The 23461-nt window shown below is 41.6% G+C and overlaps 1 protein-coding gene across 1 annotated transcript; it reads left to right on the top strand.

The window, feature by feature from the left end:
* The first annotated feature begins 6133 nt into the window (after positions 1–6133).
* On the top strand, positions 6134–21998 carry LOC121866981 (glutamate-gated chloride channel-like). Its single transcript, XM_042366731.1, has 10 exons — positions 6134–6267; positions 11352–11434; positions 12329–12432; positions 12921–12982; positions 14436–14502; positions 14659–14806; positions 14934–15016; positions 15665–15799; positions 18776–19104; positions 19389–21998. The coding sequence occupies exons 2-10, from the start codon at positions 11373–11375 to the stop codon at positions 19566–19568; spliced, it is 1170 nt and encodes a 389-aa protein (XP_042222665.1). The 5' UTR covers positions 6134–6267; positions 11352–11372; the 3' UTR covers positions 19569–21998.
* The last annotated feature ends 1463 nt before the right edge of the window (positions 21999–23461 follow it).

Here is a 23461-nt window from a genome sequence, read left to right as displayed (position 1 = left end):
TTGAGTGTTTGTTGTTGTTGCCTTAATATTATTCCCATGCTGTTTATGGAGATTATTTACTTTATATCAATCAGTTACCTGTATTCTAACACTTTCAGTTATGAAGAATATTTATCTCTCGAACCCTTGTGAGTTTGGACATGGCAGTGTTGTATAATAGATTTAAAATTTATTCGACTATTTACCATATAAAATTCTCCTTGATATTCAGTACTGATATACCACAAAATGAACACAAAATTCTAGGTATTAGGGGACATTAATCCTAATAATCTGTGAACATGGGACCGGAACCTCCAAGATTTACTCTCCGATACAACTGTACTGTACTTATTATTGACTCAGACAAAACAGTATCGAAATTACAGTAAGATTTAACTTACCACAAATAGATGTTTAATAGTTGTTTTTTATCCTCACCTTGGAAATTAAAACTGTAACATACGTATCTCTTAAGAATCCGGATATTGGTCCCTGTGAACCTCGCAGTATTTCACGCCTGACGGAACAAAAGACAACAAGGGTTAAGTGTTGGTTGTAAATTGAACGTGATAACTCTTAATAATTCTTCATTATTTAGGGGTGTCGAGTTAACATGCCTTGAATTACTCTCTTGTATTATATATTTTTTTCTATATTAATTTTCGTATTGATTTATCTTATAAATGTAGACAGTATGTTTATTTTCTTGTTCATTGACACGAGTTTGTTTGTTTACCTGTATAATTATTGGATAACTCTTGAATTAATTAAGACACACACACACACACACACACTGATGCTCACACACAGACACACACACACACACACACACACACACACACACACACACACACACACACACACACACACACACAACACACACACACACACACACACACACACACACACACACACAAACATACACACATTAACTGCTGTAACCCTAGAACACGTGAGAAACACACAATTACACCAGTTAAAAACACCGACAACGATATGATCACAAGACATTTCAGCAAGCGACAAGAGGAGAAAAACTGACGATAAAAAAGAACAGCAAGGAAAGGCATAAGAGAAGGAGATAAACGAGGGGAGAAAGAGAGAAAAGAGGATAATTTTTATGAGATTGTTGGAAGAGAAACAACGAATGTGTGTGTGTGTGTGTGTGTGTGTGTGTGTGTGTGTGTGTGTGTGTGTGTGTCTATTTCTTACACACACAGGCAAACAGACACACACACACACACACTGACCTCACCAGCTGGGCACACGTCAGCCAGGGGAAGCCAGATAATTCCGACACAAGGCGAATAAAGCATCGCTGGCAGCCACAAAAACACTTGTAGGGGAGGTCACACTACCACACTACCACCACCACTCTACCACACTACCACACTACCACCACTCTACCATACTACCACTACCACCACCACTCTACCATACTACACACTGCCACCACCACTCTACCATACTACCACTACCACACTACCACCACCACTCTACCACACTACCACTGACACTCTCACACAACCAGTATCACTCTACCATTGACACCATTGACTCAACCACCACCACCACCACCACTACTACAACAACAACAACTACTACTACTACTACTGCTACTACTACCTCTAACACAACAACTACTACAAGGGAAAGAAAGATTGATATTGAAAAGAGAGAGAGAGAGAGAGAGGTAGTTCTCATGCCTCTCCTACACTCTCACATAACAAATAAAAACATCAACAGCACCACAAAAACCTCCTACTCGTCCAACACCCCACAACATGGTGATGAGAGAAACGCCTCAAGTTACTGTACAATAAGCCACTACCACCTTTGTACCGCCTAGCAGCTAGATACCATTCTTCCGTCTTCATTGTGGGAGGCAGCTCAACTTACGATCCTTTGAGAATGTGTGTGTGTGTGTGTGTATGTGTGTGTGTGTGTGTGTCGCAGCTTAATAAACTTAACCCATTAGGTTTTCGTTTGTTTACCCGCCAAAATGGACCCAGTCTTTTCCCCCAGAATGCATTGCGGTAAACAAACTATGACGTAAAATGGTAAGATTTCATTAAGTTATTACATCGTTATTCATAGGGTGTGTTTATTTTTTATTTTTTTATTATATTTTATTTTTTACTTTACGATCGTTTGAGCATCCATCTATGTGTCGTAGTTAAGGGAGTTAGATTAGGTTAGGTTAGGTTAGGTTAGGTTAGGTTAGGTTAGGTTAACGTTAGGGTGGTTGATTAATTAAGGTTAAATTAGCTATTAATCTTCAGATGATCTAACATAGCAACCCTGAAATGTCGTGTCCTTGAACCCACTAGTTATTATCACGAGGAGGTCAATAAGGTCAAAGGTTATGATGATCAGTGTTGTCAACCCTCATTGGTGTGTGTGTGTGTGTGTGTTAAGAGTTAGAATGTATTTGTTTGTATTTGGGGAGGGAGGAGAAAAGATGGGGGGGAGAAAGCAAGAGAGGAGGAGTAGGAAGGGGTGGAAGCTGGATTCTTCCTTGTTGTTCCTCAAGTGTGTGTGTGTGTGTGTGTGCCATTCTGCGCTTAATTTCTCATCTCTGCTCTCACCCTACTCCTCCTCTCCTCCCCCATCTCTCCCCTCCTCCCTACCCTACTCACTCCTTCCGCCCTCTCCTCCTCCCACCACCTACTCCTCCTCCCGCACCTACTCACTCCTCCTGCACCTACCACTCACTCCACCACCTACTCCTGCTCCACCACCTACACCTCCTTCACACCTACTCACTCCCTCCCACCACCTACTCCTCCCTCCCACCACCTACCACTCACTCCCACCCTCCTCTCTCTCTCCACCTGTTGTTGTTGCCTCCTCCTGCCTACACACTACTCACCACCTACTCCTCCTCCCGCCACCTACTCCTCCTGCCACCACTACCAACTCCTCCCACCCACCTACCTCTCCACCCACCTACACCTCCTCCACCACCTACACTCCTCCGCCACCCTACTCACTCCTCCACTACCTATAACCCTCCTCTTTCTCCTCCTCCCGCCACCTACCCAACTCACTCCACCACCCTACTCCTCCTCCGCCACCTACCAACTCCTCCACGCCACCTCTCACTCCTCCCGCCACCTACTCCCCACTCCTCCCGCCACCCACCCTCCTCCCGCCACCTACTCCCTCCTCCTGCACCTACTCCTGCTCCTGCCTACTCCCTCCCTCCCACCACCTACTCACTCCTCCCGCCACCTACACACTCCTCCCGCCACCTACCCACTCCTCCCGTCCCCCTCCTCCCACCACCCTACTCATTCCTCCACCACCCTACTCCTCCTCCCACCACCTACTCACTCCTCCCGCCACCTACACACTCCTCCCGCCACCTACCCACCTGCACACAATAACAACTAGTAACACGGTTAAGCCTCCACCTCCCTCCCATAAAGTCGTCCACCCAACACACATAGACAAAATCCCAAATTGGACAAAATCCCAAATTGGACAAAATCCCAAATTGGACAAAATCCCAAATTGGACAAAATCCCAAATTGGACAAAATCCCAAATTGGACAAAATCCCAACTTGGACAAAATCCCAACTTGGACAAAATCCCAACTTGGACAAAATCCCAACTTGGACAAAATCCCAACTTGGACAAAATTCCAACTTGGACAAAATTCCAACTTGGACAAAATTCCAACCTAGAAAATTCCAATGGACCAAATTACTCTCTTTAAGTTCCATCATCAAGGTGAGGTGAGGTGAGGTTAGGTTAGGTTAGATTAATTAGGATTGATGATCTTGAATTAAATTAGTTTAAGTTGGAATAGATATGTTAAGTTACATTAGATCAGATGAGCTTAAGGTAGCTGATGTTAACTTAGATTAGGTTAGGTTAAGTTAGGTAAGGTTAAGTTACATTAGATTAGATGAGCTTAAGGTAGTTGGTGTTAACTTAGGTTAGGTTAGGTTAAGTTAGTATGTTAAGTTACATTAGATCAGATGAGCTTAAGGTAGCTGATGTTAACTTAGATTAGGTTAGGTTAAGTTAGGTAAGGTTAAGTTACATTAGATTAGATGAGCTTAAGGTAGTTGGTGTTAACTTAGGTTAGGTTAATTTTGATTGAAATTCGTCCTAAGCCGTGAAATACACTGAGTGGCAACAATACACGTTGTTAAAGACGACTTAATATAACACGACTCGTCTACTACTTACATCAACGTCTTAAGTAGGTCTTCCTCTCTACTTAAAAAGTTAAAAGCAAGTAACGAGACTTAAGTGCTTGAGGAGGCAGCCAAGGTGAAGATGTGTGTTTGTTTATATACGAAAGAGAAACAGTGTAACAGTTGACCGTCTTAGTCGATATTTTACAGTAGTTAGCAATCACAATCACAGATGGCGTTGTAGTTCGGAATCATAATCACAGATGGCGCTGATACTCTTGCTATGACAGGCTTTACAAACACGGAGACTTGAAACAAGAAATATCCTTAAAACTATAGTTCAGAATCGCAGTCACAGATGGCAGTTATATTATTTCAAACGTAACCTAACTTAGCCAAACCTAAACTATCTAAATTCTATCTAATCTAACCCAATCTGAGCAAAACTGTCTTGATCTATACGTTAGATTCTAATGAAACCTACCCTAATCTCACTTAAATTGTCCTAACCTAAGCTAATCTAACCTTCTGTAACTTAACTCAGGGAGACTAAGAAAAACGAAGACCCGCAGTGTGTGTAATACTACAATAAGTATGAGTGTGTGACTTATTATGTTGGGAGTCGAAAGGTGGAGGTCTGTGGATAGAGAGGGTAGGGAGGGTACAATTGGCAGGGAGGCTAGGGAAGGAGAGGAGGGCAGGGAGGGTAAGGAAGGCAGGGAGGGGATGGAGGGCAGAGATTGACGGGAGTGTAAGTTGGGTAGGGGGGAAGGAGGGTGTTAGGGAGGGAGGAGGAAGGGAGAGAGAAGGGGAGGGAGTGGAAAGAGCAAGTAAGGGAGAAAACGGGAGGGAGGCAGGGAAGAGAGGGAAGGAGAGTGCGTGGAAGGGAGGAGGTGGGGGATGGAGTGAAGGAGGGAGAGGGGCGTGGCCCAAGACGTTGGGGAGTGTCAGAGGGGACAGGGGTGACTGGGGCGAGGCAGAGGGACGCGACCGAGAGGATTTGACGCCAAGATGGTGGTCGGGGAGAGAGAGGGAGGAAGAGGGGACGTAAGAATGAGAGAGAAAAGAAGAAAAAAAGAGACTGGTGAGGAGAGAGAAAGTGGGGAAGGAAGACAATGAAGGAAGGGAGGAAAGGGAGAGAGAGCGAAGGAGAGAGAGACCAGTGAGGGGAAAGTACGAAAGATACAGAGGGGGAGGAAGACGAGAGGGGAAGGGAGATGGAGGTTTATGGTTAACAAATTTATTGGCAAAACTTTGAGTACAGTTTGCCTATTATGAGTAATTCAGTCAGGTCTTTGACACTGAGGGTGCTATCACTTCTCACTGCCACGCAGAGCAAGGTTCATATACAAAGATATAGATCATATTCAATAATAGTATACATAGATTATAATCATGTGGGTGATATCACTGTTCACTGCCACATAGGACAGTGGTTCATATACAGTACAAGTAATATTCTATTTGAGGACTAATCAGTGTGGGTTAGGAAATTTTGGATAGACAGCAAGAATATCCTTAAGCACTCCTGATTCAATGTAATAATTACATAGTTCATGATACAATAAGCCAGGTGGCCTGAAGTCTTTGACAGTGTCACATTCAATAATATAGTGTTCAAGTGTATGCTTTAAAGGTTTATCACAAAGTTTACATGCTGAGTGTTCCGGTATGGGCACAGCGCCACTAACTTGCCAGATGTGTCTGCATCCTAGCCTAATTCTGGCCACGACTACATCACATTGTCTAGTTCTGTCCTTATGCTGGCCATACTGGTATCTGTTGTCACCAAATTTGTCATATTTATTAATGCTACAACTACCAGGTCTCTCTGCATTTCTCAGTTCTTCTAGATCAAAGTTCATGATTTTGACTTGTAAGTTTTAAGTGCAACATTGGACAGGACAAGGTAGCAGCCAGTGAGGGGAAAGCACGAGAGATACAGAGGGGGAGGAAGACGAGTAAGGAGGGGGGAGGCATAGGAAGGGGGGTGAGGGTAGGAGTGAGAGAGCGGAGGCGGGGGTGAGGGTTGCCGCCTGTAGTAGTGTTTGTGTCAGTGGCCACTACTGGCTCAGTCCACAGCTGTGAGAGGTTGAGTTTACCCTCTCTCTCACTCACTCTCTTTCACTCTCTCTGGTAAGTCAAACACTTTATCTTAGTAATCCTACAACTATACACCTTAAGTGCCGACTACTATATACAGTCCTGTACAGTAAGTGCCTACTGATTATTCCTGCTCGTCGTGGCACTCTGCCTAACCAAAAGCTAAAACCCAAGTTACAAATTGTTCAGAACAAGGTGGTGAGGTTCATTCTTGGCATGGAAGCAAGAGATCCCTTTGGTCACCAAGTTCTTCAATCACTGAACATGTTACGTGTGACGGATAGAGTGAAGCAACTTAGGCTGAATCACGCTTACAGGATTTTCAATGGATTGTGCCCAGACCATCTGACAACAAACTTTGCAAGGACTAGGGATATGAACCGGCAGGGTATTAGAGGCAATGAACATAATTTTATGGTATTGTACCTGGCGTCCGCGGTCAAGAGAAAAACACATAGCAAATGAAGGTACAGCAAAAGAAGAGAGTGAGTTTCTATATTCTTAACCACATAATACATTGCGGTAGTGATCTGTCAGCCTCGGACAGTCCAAGAGCAACGTAATGGTTGTTGAATGTTATAAAAAGATAAAAATAACTTTCACTAATACTCCAAGTGTAAGCCTAAGCAAAGGACCCTCCTGGAAATAAGCACCTGACAACTAAGTCGGCTGTCTGTGGTCAAGTTACCGTACTGTTTACCATTGTTGTTTACCTGCACTGTCTCAGCACACAGGAAACGTGTATACCCCCACAGCCTACGTGTACTGTACACCTACATCGTCTATATTAATGCTGAACTGTAAACCTCCTGTGATAATTTTACTGAATAAATATTATTATTATTTTATACATTAGTGCCTACTGCATTTATATTAGTGCCTATTGCTATATACATTAAGTGCCTACTGCTATATACACTAAGTGCCTACTGTTAAATACATTATTGCCTGCTACTATATATATTAGTGCCTATTGCTATATATATTAGTGCCTATTGCTATACAGTATATCCATTTAACTTACTTTTAAGATTATTTTATTATCAATTGCATTTAACTGAAGTACAAAGTTAATTAGTCAATTATAAGAATAGCTTACTCAACTAGTACTGTATTGATCTGTTATTCATTATTTAGTGGAGGGGTCGGTGAGTGACAGTGGTGGGGTCGGTGAGTGACTGGTTGGGTCGGTGAGTGACAGTGGTGGGGTCGGTAAGTGACAGTGGTGGGGTCACAGTGGTGGACACACAGTGGTGGGGCCGTGACAGGAGCAGTGACAGTGGTGGCTGCGTGGTGACAGTGGTGGGGTCAGTGGTGGTGACAGAGTGACAGTGGGTCAGTGACAGTGGTGGCTGACAGTGGTGGGGTCGGTGAGTGACAGTGAGTGACTGTTGGGCAGTGAGTGGTGTGGGGGTCGGTGAGTGACTGTTGCGTGGTTGGGGAGGGAGTGACTGGTGGTCAGGAGTGACAGTGGAGAGGCGGGTGACAGTGTGGGGTCGGTGAGTGACAGTGATGGGGTCGGTGAGTGACAGTGGTGGGGTCGGTGAGTGATAGTGGTGAGGCCGGTGAGTGACAGGTGTGAGGTCGGTGGTGACAGTGGTGGGGCAGGAGTGACGGTGGTGGGGTCGGTAGTGACGGTGGTGGGGTCAGGTGAGTACCAGTGGTGGGGTCAGTGAGTGACAGTGGTGAGGTCGGTGAGTGACAGTGGTGGGGTCGGGAGTGACAGTGGTGAGGTCGGTGGTGAGTGGTGACAGTGGTGGGGTGGTGGGAGTAAGGACAGGGGCTCTAGGAGGACTGGTACAGTAACTGGTGAGTAACAGTGGTGGGGTCGGTGAGTGACTGGCTGGGTCGGTGGAGGCAGGGTTGGGTGGACAGTGGTCGGTGAGTGACTGGTGGGGTCGGTGAGTGACAGTGGTGGGTCGGGTGAATGACAGTGGTGAGGTTCGGTGAGTGACAGTGGTGGGGTTGGTGAGTGACAGTGGTGGGGTCGGTGAGTGACAGTGGTAAGGTCGGTGAGTGACTGGTGGGGTCGGTGAGTGACAGTGGTGAGGTCGGTGAGTGACAGTAGCGGCGTTGTCTACATAAATCAGTATACCCTGTCTATATAATCTTACACAATACAGTTATGTCTAGTTACCTCATTGATTACTTTTTCGGAAATATTTCTTTGATTTATCGATATTTACCTTTTCACAGCTTAGTTTCAATTTATATCAACGAAAAGACTATTAATGGAGCCGTGTAGGTGACTTTTTTAGTTCTAAGGTGAAAAACAGTTAAGATTTGAGTCATTAACCCCTGCAGTTCACAAATGGTCCGTCTTATGTCTGGATTGCTTTTATGAATTTTGCGAAAATATAGCCTAAAAAAAGTAGCTATGCCAAGTTCTGGTATAACAAGACGATAAGTAAGAGGAGTAGCGTCATGTACCAGCACCTGAGTTATAGATCAGTGAGCGAGCGAAGTGTCTTGAGGTAACACAGCAGTAATAATATAATTATCTTCATCTGTATGCATGTTAGTGTAGTAAGGATCAATTTCCGTCATGTAACACAGTGTCTCCTAGGGTGTGTGGGTGGGTGACGCAACACTCAACAAGTGTATCCGTGGTGGCGACCAAACAGGTGTCAGGGATTAAATCACGCTTGGTTTAATCATTATAGCAATGTTTTGTTATATGTTCGTTCAGCAACACATTGTCTCAGATGGTATCATGGTTGGTGTTGCAGTGTGACTGGTCAGATACTTGCACAACATAACACAGAACACAGCATGAGACAACATAACACAACACAGCATAATATAGCACAACATAACAGCATAATACAACACAACACAGCATAGTAAAAGAAAACACGACACAGCACAACTTAAGAAAACACGACACAGCACAACTTAAGAAAACACGACACAGCACAACTTAAGAAAACACGACACAGCACAACTTAAGAAAACACGACACAGCACAACTTAAGAAAACACGACACAGCACAACTTTAAGAAAACACGACACAGCACAACTTAGAAACACACGACACAGCACAACTTAAGAAAAACACGACACAGCACAACTTAAGAAAACACGACACAGCACGACTTCTAAGAAAAACACGACACAGCACAACTTAAGAAACACGACACAGCACAACTTAAGAAACACGACACAGCACAACTTAAGAAAACATACAACACAACTTAAGAAAACACGACACAGCACAACTTAAGAAAACACGACACAGCACAACTTAAGAAAACACGACACAGCACAACTTAAGAAAACACGACACAGCACAACTTAAGAAAACACGACACAGCACAACTTAAGAAAACACAAACCTACACATCACCATCTGAGACAACATGTAAGTAAATAAACATAACACCCACACTATCAAGAGGTCACATTGACGTCTACTTGATCTTCTTCTTCACTTCTGTCCCTTCCTCCTTCCCCTCCTCTCCCATCTACTTTATATCAATCTAATTTCTCTTTCGTTTCCTTTCTCTCCTCACCTTACCCTACCCACATTCACCCCTCCCCACCTCATTACCCTATTCCCTACTCCTATTCTCTCCATACTTCCTTACTTTCCCCTAATCTTCCGTTCCTTATCCAAAGTTTCCAAAGATTGTGAGTTTAAAGTTTCCTCGTACTTTCAGACGAGTGACCGCCTCTAACTGACTTCCATAGGCAACACCTTAAACACGGTACACGTCTTCATCCACACAGGCCACGTTTTCACCCCTCTCCCCCATAATACACGTCTTCACCCCCAGCACACGTCATCACCCTTCCCCACAGTACGTCACACCTCTTCCCCACAGTACGTGATCACCCCTCTCCCCACAGTACACGTCATCGCCCCTCTCCCCCACAGTACACGTCATCACCCCTCTCCCCCACAGTACGTCATCACCCCCTCTCCCCACAGTACACGTCATCACCCCTCTCCCCACAGTACACGTCATCACCCTCCCCCACAGTACACGTCATCACTCTCCCCCACAGTCACACATCACCTCTCCCCCACAGCACACGTATCACCCCCTCCCCACAGTACACGTCACCCCCCTCTCCCCACAGTACACGTCATCACCCCTCCCCACAGTACACGTCATCACCCCTCTCCCCCACAGTACGTCATCACCCTCCCCCACCCCACAGTACACGTCATCACCCCTCTCCCCACAGTCCATCACACAGTACACGTCATCACCTCCCCCACAGTACACGTCATCACCCCTCTCCCCACAGTACACGTCATCACCCCTCTTCCCCACAGTACACGTCATCACCCCCTCTCCCCCACAGTACACGTCATCACCCTCTTCCCCACAGCACACGTCATCACCCCTCTCCCCACAGTACACGTCATCACCCCCCTCTCCCCCACAGTACACGTCATCACCCCTCTCCCCACAGTACGTCATCACCCCTCTCCCCCACAGTACACGTCACACACAGTCATCACCCCTCACAGTACACGTCATCACCCACTCTCCCCCACAGTACACGTCATCACTCCCTCCCCCAGCACGAGGTTATAATAATTAAACCACGTGTTGTCGTTGACGATATATCATCTTGTCACCCACATCCTGTTTCCTCGACACACCTGTTCCCTTCACACACCTGTTGTTCTTTCACACTTCTCCTGTTCATCGACTCACCTGTTGTTCCTCCACACATCTGTTGTTGCTTCTTACACCTGTTGTTCCTTCATATACATCTGTTGTTCATTAACACACCTGTTGTTCCTCTACACATATGTTCTTCCTTCACACAACTGTTGTTCCTGCACACACCTGTTAGTTTACACATTTCACATAAAAAACAAACATTGAATACGATTTACGGGCGTGCATGGGGGTATGTTTCTTACGGGCGTATTACTACAATGTTATTATTATTATTATTATTATCATTATTATTATTATTATTATTATTATTATTATTATTATTATTATTAGTTTTATTATTATTATTATCATCATTATTATTATTACCATCATTATTATTGTTATTGGTATTATTATTAATACTATTATTATTATTATTATTATTATTATTATTATTTTATAAATATATATAATAATCAATTTCTTTGTTGTTTCAGGTGTGTTAAAGGAGAGCCAGAATGGAACGAACGGTGTGTTGTGTTATTATGGCCGTAGTGGCGTCCTTCTGCGCCACCACCAGGTTAGTGACTCAATACTCACTCTGCTGGGAATAGTGACGTACTACTCTCGATTATTTATTTAAGGGGTACAGCGGCCGAGTGGATGCCGCGCTCGTCTCCTGTTTTCAGGGTCGCTGGCTCGCGTTTTAGGCACCGCCACTTCAAACCAGCTGTGAATGTGTGTCTTAACTTAAAAGCTGAGGGTAGTGAAGGTAGTCGAGCGCAATGCCGGCCTCGCTCTCTCCTTGAGTACCCGAAGGCTTACGTACTCAGTGTAAATGTCCGCTATTCCCTTGTGAGACCCATTTTCATATTCGTGTAATACGTTAGGTTCCGGTTAAATTAAAGTACTAGGGGTAACTAGGGTCTCGCCAGCTGAAACCTGTCGAGATTATTACAAAACTTTAATACCGGTGGATTAAGATTTTATACAGTACTAGGATGAAGTGAGTTAACGAGCCGTATGAGTCTCGCGTTGTCCTTCTGTACCTGGCAGATTAACACAATGATGATAATAAAGTCTACCTAACTTTATTGTGTAGAACTGAAGTGTGAGGCCAAGATGACACAGTGTGAGGCCAAGGTGGCAGTGTGACGACAAGATGACACAGTGTGAGGCCAAGTTGACAAAGTGTGAGGCCTGAAGGATTGATAATTTAATATTTCGTATGATAATTATGCAATATATTCAATTACAGTCCAGTCGCAACACGATGCGCATTTGTTTTACGAGCAGAAACATAATGGTGACTGGGGATCTTCGGCGACTTTATGATTTTGACTGATAAACTCTATATGTTGAACCATTATAAATTTGTATGACTGACGACTTTACAGAATATCTATATATACTGTATTTAAGTTACTATGCTTTCATATGACTAAAACATTGGTATGGTCTTTCCCTCCCTCAGCATGGCAGCGGATGACTCCCAGACGGCGGCCTCCCAGAAGGTGTTGGATATCTTGATGAATCCCGATCTTTACGACGCAGCCATCAGGCCCAGCGTTAACGGAAGTAAGTCCCCCAATACCCCCCCCCCCCACAGTCAGTAGGTCGAGGTCAGTGATTCGTTGATGGATGGCTGATGATGATAATTATATTAATAGTCTGTATAATCTTTAGTTTTGTGAGTGATTTATAATTCTTTAATGTGGCTACATGGAATTAGTCGTACTGTACTGTACTTTAGAATTAAGTTCGGTACAATTATGTTGAATGTGGAGTCTTTCATAAATTCCCTGCGGAGTTAAGGATAATAACATGAAATATGTTCTTAAAATGTTATGTATTGTGGCGCTAACATTACCTTACTTCAGCTTCTCATGCACGTATCTTATATTATGACGCTGACACGTAGCTTACAGTAGTTCAGTGAGAACCTGACTCACTAAGACCCAAACCAACCTAGTCGAGATAACACTGACACTACAGTGCTCAGACGTCAAGACTAACTCCAGAAATTTCTCAGATTTTTCAGCATTAACTCGTGTTGTCTTTAACAGATCGGACCACAGCTCAGGTGCAGACCTACCTGAGAGACATAGACATTGATGACATAAACATGGTGAGTAGCCGAGTGTTGTAGATGTTAACATGGTGAGTGTTGTATATGTTAACATGGTGAGTGTTGTATATGTTAACATGGTGAGTGTTGTATATGTTAACATGGTGAGTGTTGTATATGTTAACATGGTGAGTGTTGTATATGTTAACATGGTGAGTGTTGTATATGTTAACATGGTGAGTGTTGTATATGTTAACATGGTGAGTGTTGTATATGTTAACATGGTGAGTGTTGTATATGTTAACATGGTGAGTGTTGTATATGTTAACATGGTGAGTGTTGTATATGTTAACATGGTGAGTGTTGTATATGTTAACATGGTGAGTGTTGTATATGTTAACATGGTGAGTGTGTATATGTTAACATGTGATGTTAACATGTGAGTGTTGTATATGTTAACATGGTGAGTGTTGTATATGTTAACATGGTGAGTGTTGTATATGTTAACATGGTGAGTGTTGTATATGTTAACATGTGATATGTTAACATGGTGAGTGTTGTATATGTTAACATGGTGAGTGTTGTATATGTTAACATGGTGAGTGTTGTATATGTTAACATGGTGAGTGTTGTATATGTTAACATGGTGAGTGTTGTATATGTTAACATGGTGAGTGTTGTATATGTTAACATGGTGAGTGTTGTATATGTTAACATGGTGAGTGTTGTATATGTTAACATGGTGAGTGTTGTATATGTTAACATGGTGAGTGTTGTATATGTTAACATGGTGAGTGTTGTATATGTTAACATGGTGAGTGTTGTATATGTTAACATGGTGAGTGTTGTATATGTTAACATAGTGAGTGTTGTATATGTTAACATGGTGAGTGTTGTATATGTTAACAAGATCAGTTGCCTGTTGTTGCAGATTCTAGCATCTTTTGTCTTCATTAGAGGTCATAAGTTTGGAGAGGTGACATAATGGCAAAAACTGAATGTAATATGTTATTCCTTTCTGCCATAGTTCCTCGTGCAAACTTTCTGTAACTGTACAACGTAATATGAAGAAACTCGTACTTATCTTTGCCAGATCTAACTTTCACCAATACAACCGAGCTGAACTTTAATTATCCTAACAATGTAAACTACCTTATCGTGATCTTATTTATATGTTCAGTGCCATATTGTTGAACCTTCTCTGCCCAGGTAGCGCCTCCAAATGTCCTGCTATAGTTTATGAAATCACCTGAATTTTAGCCCCCCAGCTTATTTAACCTGAGATATAATACCCTAACACCACTTGGAGAGTTAGGTTAGGTTAGATTAGACAGATTAGGTTAGCGTTAAGGTGGTTAATCTTAGGGAGAAACAAACTGAGGGCTAATCTTCGGGTGATCCAAATTTCTAGGTATAATTTTTCTTAGATTTTTATTTTTTTGAGGATGTGGATTGGAGAGGGTGGGATGGTATTTTTTCTCTCTCTCAATGAGTTCTCTCTTTTTTCCTTCAGAAAGTCAACTTTGACCTCACGTTCAGAATGATCTGGAATGACTATCGCCTCCAGTATAACGAGCCAGGTACTGTCACCATCACTGTGTACATTATTATGATTCAGACAATAAAATTACTCCTCGATATTTTTTGAAAGATTAGAATAATTTTTATCCATATATATTTACAACAGATTTTACGTGTATTTATTTATCATTTATTTTTATTATTTATCGACCCAGGTGTAGACCACGTGACTATACTAAAACCCACGTTAGCCTGGCTGCCTGACGCCTTCTTCAAAAACGCCATCACCACCCAGCAAAAGTCAATCTACCCGGAGAGTTATCTTAGAGTCTTTCCTAACGGCAAACTCATATACAGCACCAGGTAATATCCACCCCTCTCTCAGTATAATTTCCATATCTCTGGCTCTCAAGGATCATAATTATATAAGTAGATTATAGATGTAGTGGACTAATTAAGTAGTGTATAATTATGATTTATTTCTTCACAGGTTGACACTTAAGCAGAGCTGCCCTATGGACCTGAGTCGTTTCCCCCACGACACACAGCAGTGCATGATCAACGTGGCCAGCTGTGAGTATTACGAGATAGTTATAGTTAAAAATATAGATAAATTGAGACAGAGCAAATGAGAAAGACAGTCAGAGATATAAAACAAATGAGGAGATGAAAGAGACAGAGAGACAATGAGATAGACAGACGGATAAAAAGATGAGACACAATCAATCAGACAGGGACAGGAGAGAGACAGGGAAAGATGAAGAGGTCGCAATGGGACTTCCGTAACTCGAAACGTTCTCTTATCTCCAGCTAAGAGGAGAAAAATAACTTGGGAGAACGGTGGTGGTGAGGGACAGTACTACTAGTGTGGGAGATGTATAAATAGCTGGATCATTGTGTGGTCGGTCTGCTGTAAAATTAGATAAAGAATGTTTGCCCACATACAAGGGTTCGTGAGACGCCCTGTATCCGGATTCTTAGATGTTTTTACCCATACGGAAGGATTAGTGAGAGGCCTATACAGACGGTGAGTCATTCATGAAATATTTATAACCAAACTAATGACGTGTGTGTGTGTGTGTGTGTGTGTGTGGTTTGACATGAGAGAATCACATTTTTGTGCCTTTGTATCTGTATTCTGTTCATAAATGTAAGTTTTTATTTAATTCAACATCATTATTTTTCATAATAAAAACGTTAATGAACAAATGTCTATGGTAGATGGGTACACAATTAAAGACCTGGAGTTCACGATGGCTGAGGACGCTCCTATTGATCTCCAGAAGAACCTCCACGCTGACATGTTCCGCTTCGAGAATTATGAGACAGGCCAGTGCAACACTGTAACTGCCACAGGTAAGATACTCTTAACAACAGGAAACGACTGTTGCACCTGTTACTAAACCAATTGTTATTTGTGAGTAAATTATCGTGTCTACAGAGAGCACAAGCGATCCATTACTCGAGGTACTGTGCCAGCCTCAGTCTTCTGGATGGTGACCGCGACTCGCATGTTTATCGAGTTGTCTTTACCAACCCTCCTAGATTTTATATATATATCCGGTGACACAGCTTTATATATTCTCATTCATCCATCCCAGTGTCTGCCTTCCTCTGGCCCTCACACCTTTAGTTTACCTAATTATTATATCTTAATGCCCTTTATCTCTTCATTACTAATTATAAAGCCAAAGTAATTCAGTTTTCATATTTTATAACTACCTATTGCTCCAGCCTTTCTTTTTGTCACTTCATTTTTTCTATCAGAGTAACTTATATTCATTATTCTCCTGTAGCTGCACATTTCAACGTCCTCTGTGTTGAAGGTGCCCACGAGACACTACAGACCCATAAACAAGTACTGCTGTCCTCACCTGGCACTCACTTCAGTCTTTTTCTCAAACTAATATGAACATCCTTCTAACAGATCCTTCAATTAATTATAAAATGCTGTTTTAGCTTTACCTTTTATTGATATAGTGTGACTTTAACGTGAATTATCATAATCTATATTTTACCTCATGGCCACCCACTAAAGGAAGGGGGCCGCTGGTCTGTGTAGGATCTCTCCATTGTTTTTGGTAGTTTTGTCAAGGGTTATTGTGAAGCCCAGTACTGTTCTCCTTTCGCTGCTTGAGCTGGTAGACTAGTCCATAGTACTACGAGCCTCTGTATGAAGAAGTAAATCCTTATATTTGTCCTTCGTTAAACCTTAGAGAGTTTAAGGTGTCTTCTTGTGCTGCTTTAGGTTGTCACCATTAACAACCATTACTGCCGACTTTGCAGTATATTTTCTCAGCCAAGTCTTCGTCTCTTACTACTAGTCACTTAACCAGTTTTCATAACGTCTTCACTGTTGCAGTACGGACAGTATCACCTGTACGCTCAATATTAGGCAGCTATCAAACAGGGAGGTACTACCACCTGGGAAGATATTGGAAGCATAATGTGTTGTCTAATGGTAGACCCTGCTGCCATATGGCATCACGGAAATTGTGACCAAGTCCCAGGTTGCTGATCTGACTTTCTGCCTCATTTACACACAATTGCAGGGTCTCAATTGTTTCTCTTACTATTGACAACACAACATAAGTATATTGTTTCTCACTCTTGATCTTTTTTTCTTCCATTTTGTATTTCTTTATAGTTCTTTATTATTATTATTATTATTATTATTATTATTATTATTATTATTATTATTATTATTATTATTACTACTACTATTATTATTATTATTATTACAGTGTTACTATTGTTATCATTATTATATTATTATTGTTATTTTTAACTTTGTATTTTTATTATAACTTTTGTTTACTATGAATTATTATTATTATTATTATTATTATTATTATTATTATTATTATTATTATTATTAAATTTTCGCCCCTCAGGCCCCGACGTGGGTCAGTGACCTGTGCCCGGGTGGGCTAATCCCTGTTCAAAAATAAATGAAATAAATAATAAAGTTGATGGCAAACCAAGATATTTATTAAATTATAGTATTTTATCTTTTCCTTTTTCTACCAAACTTATTTATAATTTCGTTGACCCTGTGAAGCCTTCCCTGGATCCTCTTCACTCTCTAAACCTTATTTACCTTCAGCTGGTCCAATGTACGCTTAAGTTTTTATTCTTTGTTATAACATTTTGCTGAAGTAACTGTCTTAAAGTACAAATGAAATTATTGGGTAAGTCTCCTGTTACGGTAAAAGATTCCTTAATTCCCGTTCCTGTTTATTGGAAGCTGATCAACCCCACAATCCCACAAGTCTTATCACTGTATTTTTATTTTCTTATCAGTTGCCTTGACTTCTGTTTTTAATATTGGTATCTTCATCTTTATTTCCCCATCTTGTCTTACCCCCCATTCTATCATTATCATTGTACAGTTCTTCTGCCTATTCTACCCACTTTTTATTTTTAATTAGGTCTTAAACTTGCAATTTTATACACTTTTTTTTTAAGTTCCACCGTATCTGTATTTACTTGTTCATTTATGTTATCTTTCTGTGCATTTCCCGCCAGTTATGTCTCATGCTATATATATATATATTTTTTTTTAGAATTCGTTGATTTTGTAGTGAAGGTAAATTAAGAGTTACAAGTAAAGTAAGAATTTATAGTTGTAGGATTTTAAAGTGAGGGAAGTTTGGTAGCGTGGCCGATTAGCTATTTAGCTGTGTATATACAGTATATTCTTAGAGGGAATTTTCTAAACGCCAATTTTAAGTACTGTACAACTATTTATTAGTTAACTCAATGGTACGGACACATTAATAGATCATTATATTGACGTTACTAGACACTGACTCCTGGACACAAACATGAAATTGATACACTTCCCACCGTAAGTAACTCACCCTATGGATCACCTACAGGTACTGCAGATGACTCAACCTAACCCCAATAACCTTACCTAATCCAAATACAGTAACTTTACCTGACCTAAACTAACTCATATTACATAAACTAACCTTATACTGCACTGTTACCTAATTAATCCCAAATGACCTGACCTGACCTAACGCAAAATATCTAACTCAGATCACTTAATCAAAATAACGTCAGTTTGAAGTTATCCCAGAAAGTGAAGAAACTTGTGTTGGGAAATTTTTTCCCTCCAGCCTTTCTTGAGTTAATTAAAAAAAAATATGTCTATAATTCTCAGAAGTTGTTGTTTACTGTAGAAATCCTGAATTATTGGAGGGCACTTGGAGACTCTGACCATTGGGACAACTAATAACAGTAATCGGGTCTATGTTTGGGTTAACAAATTAGGACAACATTCACATAGACTTTCTAAATGGGTGCTTATGTTTGTGTGGGCAGGTGAGTACAGCTGCGTGCAGGTGAGCCTCAAGATCCGACGAGTGTTCGCCCGCTACCTGATGGAGTGGTACATCCCCATCATCTTCCTTGTTATTGTCTCCTGGTTCGGCTTCCTCATCCCCGCCGAGCAGTTCCTGGGTCGTCTCCTCCTCACTCTCATTCCCCTCATTACCCTCGCCTCCTTCAACGTGTTCAGGGAGCCACTGGCCTTCGTCCCCTACGTCCGCGCTATCGACGTCTTCTCGGGCATCTCCCTGACAATCATCTTCGGCACAGTCGTCTACGTCATCGCCAGCTACATCAGGGGAAGCAAGGAGGCTGCTCAGAAGGTGAGAGACGTTTTCATTTTCCTGATGTACTGTATATGATTATGCTAGGGTAGTATTTCAGACGTTTTTACTCGTTTTCCTGTGAACTGTGAATACGACGTCGTGTTCCTAACGTTTGTGATCATGTGACGTCATATTCCTAATGTGTACTGTCAAGTAACGTCATGTTCCTGATGTAGATTGTCATGTAAAGTCATGTTCCTGTATTGTCATGTAGCTAAAGAAACAACTGTCATGTTCACTGTGTGTGTGTCCTGACATGTAAACATTCTATTCGTTTACAGAAATCTGAGAGTCCTGAGGAGGGAGAGCCCAAGTCGACCGTTACTGAAGAGACGTCCGGGGCTCGACGCATCCTGGCCATGATGGTACAGAGAGCAGACTTCCTCTCTCGCCTCGCACTGATCGGCACATACTCTGCTTTCCTCTTCGTTTACTTCATTGCTTACTGCGGTACCGGCTAGACTTCACTCTTACCTCCCTCACCGCAGTCTCTCAACAAAAAAATTTGCCCACTATTCAAATCCTCAACTTATAGCCATAATAACCTCAGCCGTTGGTGGCCAGACGTTAACAACCATCAACATCCTCTACAGTCAAGATACACATTTTTAGAGGATGTAAGCTATTTAGAGTGAGCCTAATGAACGATTCTGGGCCTAAGTTATCATGACCTAGAGCCACGAGACGTAAACAGACAAAAAAAAAAAAGAATCCCGAAAAACTTACAATCAGCGAGGAAAATAATATAATCAATATCGCTGAGTCGGTTCTTGGACGGCATGAAAAAGAAAAGTTATGGGCCAACTTCGAAGATATAATCCATTTAAAATTTCCTGGCGAAGACGCCCCTTAGCAGCGGATTGATTGATATAGCTGAAGAAAGGAATACTACAGCTCTTCCCAATTTTAATTATATTTCATCATATTTAGTAGTTTATTTTATGACCAACCTTTCGCCACTACCTAGAATAAATCTATAACCCCAGGGGACAAGAAAAATGGATTACTGAAGATGTCGACGGTGAAAATAATTCAGTTGAAAAAGAAGGGTTATGAATTTCTCAGTTACAGAACTGGTTAATCTCGTCACCAGGAGGCCGAAGTTCACCCATCACAACTGAGTATTTAAGTTGGCGACCTTCGCCAGTGCCACCTAATTAAAAAAAAGACTATAGTTTCAAGTACAGTATTGTGAATCGTTCCATTTCTACCCATGTGGTAATTAGAGGTGAGAGAGCATATACAGGTACTGTACTTAGATACGGTACAACCACAGTGAAATTTTTGACGCTATTATTGTGTGGTAGCTTGAATGAGTTAAATAAATGTTGTTTTTTTTTAACTCAAGCTGAGTGGGAAATTGATCGTCCTGGCCATGGATATAGCAATAATTACCGATGTTAAGGTTTGGATCGCCTTTTATTAAGTTTATTCAGTCTTTACTGATGTGATATACAGTATATCGTACAACTTACACGAGTATTGCTGTGTCAAGTAATAAAATTCGTCATATTTTTATGTAAATATTTCAACAGGAAATCATATACGTTGCATCCAGTTAGTGTTGCTTACGTGTCGTTGTCTGAACACTGTATTCTAAAAGGTAGAAAAATAATGATTTCTTTTTAAGATCTTTCACTACAGAAAATAAAAAAAATCAATGCATTGGCCGCGCCATTCTCAGTCTACCAACATGGCCACAGATGTCATGTTTTCCTCCACTATGTCATGGAGACAAGGGCTATTACTTCCAGTGTTAAGTTGGCAGTGGAGAAACTAATATTATCTGAAAGGTTCTTAAAGGTCGTGTCATATAAAGAACATAATTACTTAACACAAATAACAAAACAATCAGTTTTATGTAATGTTTGGCACTTTATAATAAAAAAAATTGTACAGGATAACAGTTGTGTAAGTTTTGAATCTGAACCAAGAAAATGAACTGTGTGTTTGTAAATTATTATTATTTGTATTACTACAATTTTGATTGTTTTTCTGATATTATTATTATAATAATTATTTTATCTTATGTTGTACCAATTCTTTTATTAACTTGTTGTTGTATATAAAGTTTTAACCGAGAACCAATGTGTACATTGTACCTATTATTAACTCTAATCTTGATGTTAAATATTTCAAAAGTATAACTTAAAATTTGTGCACCAGTACAAATAGTTGCAACTTTTAATTTTGTTTCATTTGTTTGAATGAAAACGTTAAAACTTTTATAGAATAAGTATACAAGACATTTTAGAATATAGTATAGTGCCCCTTACTCTTTTTTTATGTAAAATAATCGTATCGAACTTTTGATAATAAGAGAACATAACATAGTAATTTGTTTAAATAAAATTTGTGATCAATATTCCGAAATTTTGGCTAAAACCTGAATATGGAATAAAGAGTGACGGACGCTATGACTGAATCTTACTGTATATTCGAATGACTTATAATACCTCACAGTTACTCTCACATAGTATCAGTTCATTGATTAATATTTCTCTTTTACGTTCTCCATGTATTTGTTCATAGTTTTAGTAATATCGTACAAAAAAGTTAATAACAGCCTAATGTACGTTCTTATTTCCTTTTGTATCATTAAAACAGTTCTTGAAGAAGGTGTCCTCAGGGTACTCTGAAGCTACTTCACTTAATGAGATCTTCGTATAAAAGCAGCCATATTATTACTGTATTTTGAGATGTCCCACTGAATTTTTAAATTTCCTACTTAATGTTGAGTTTTTGTAAAGTCTCTTTTTACAGTAATAGAAAGTGTAAGCTCATCGTAGCTACCCTGAGTGACAACTCCCGTGTTTGTTTACATTGTTGGTCGCGTCACAAATTAGCCGATGATGGCCGCTCAAGTGGAAATAAAATACTGAGTAATTTTATTTGTGTTTTACTTCACCTCAGACGGAGGGACGATCTTGTGGGATTTCCTGACTACATGTAAATGACAAGGCAGGTATTAGGTTTTCTTGCGCAATATACTTTATTAATTAAAAATAACACCAAAATGGCAGAATAAAAGCTGGAAGAACGACACATGTAAACAAGATTCGTGACGTTCAAATGCGGCTCAGCTTCACTAAAAATGACAACAGCAATATTCAATTCCAGATATATCGTAAGGGGCTAGACAGGGACTTGTTATTTCCATTGTGCAGGTAATTATTATTATATATATTTTTTAATTTGCCTAGCGAAGAGGCTAGTTTATTGGGCACTCCCTTGCATTCTGTGCAAGGCGTAGCGCAAAAAGAGTTTAAAGCTCCCAACAGGGAAGCACGCAGATCTGCTTGCCTAGTTGACTCATGCCTTAAAGGGAGTAAGTGTCTGAAAGGCCATGGATTTCATCGGCAAGTTATATACTCGTATTGTGACAGGATGAGTGCGTGGAGGAGAATTCCCGATACAATACATCTGCTTATGGTAAGGCGTGGCAAGTCCTTAATAAGTCAAATGCCTATCTGCAGGAGGAGGGATATTGGTCAGGAGGAAGGAGTGTTGGTGACGGCTGGGGACTGTGCTGTGGAGGGAGGCACTTGGGTGACTTAGGTATTGGCAGTATTAAGGGACTAACCTTTTAGTGTGAGTGTGATGACGTGTGCGTCGGTAGTTGCAGCGACGAGGAGGAGGTCTGGAGGTTAATAGGAAACGTCCTTCCTTGCGGAAATACGTAGTCAAAGGACATGTCATCGGTATGGTCCAAAGGCGCGGAGTGCTGGAGAGAGGGGAATTCCGCGTCCTCTGGCCCAACAGAGAGCCCTGGTGAAGACAGCTCAGTGACAGGAGTAGGCGTGGCTTGGAGGGCTCCGCGGCAGTAGTGACAGCCGGCAGCTGTGAGGGAGTCTGTGGTGCAGGTGGAGTTCACAGAGGACACCATGCGGAGCTGTAGGTCGGTGACGACGGCAAGTAGGGATCCAAAGAGACGCTCAACGCGGCTCTCTAGTCTGTGAAGGAGGGACACGAGCTGTGTCACCTCTCCGGAGGAGAGATGTGGGGGAGACAGGCAGTAGCACTTGGTCTGACAGCGTCGGAGATGAAACGGGTAAGAGCCCTAGGAGCGCCAGCATGACGTTGGGGTGGCGCCGGAAGTGACGGTGAAGGGTGGCGTGTTACAGCAAGATGAGGCACTGCCGGGGCAGGTGTGGCCCGGGGCAGAGAGGGGAAGGTGAAAGGGTCAGCAAAGCAGGGCTGCCCGGCAGATGTCAAAGGGAAGAAGGTGGCTACGTATCTACGCCAAGAAGGACGTCCCCTACCAACCTCTCGACGTCCCCCTTGAAGCCGACACTACCGACGTACACGCCATCACAATCACACTATAAGGTATGTCCCTCAATTTTGTCATTGC

Source organism: Homarus americanus, unplaced genomic scaffold (genome assembly GCF_018991925.1).
Source record: "Homarus americanus isolate GMGI-L3 unplaced genomic scaffold, GMGI_Hamer_2.0 scaffold20888, whole genome shotgun sequence".
In the NCBI taxonomy this organism is placed as follows: domain Eukaryota; kingdom Metazoa; phylum Arthropoda; class Malacostraca; order Decapoda; family Nephropidae; genus Homarus; species Homarus americanus.
This window is presented reverse-complemented; position numbering and strand designations above follow the sequence as displayed.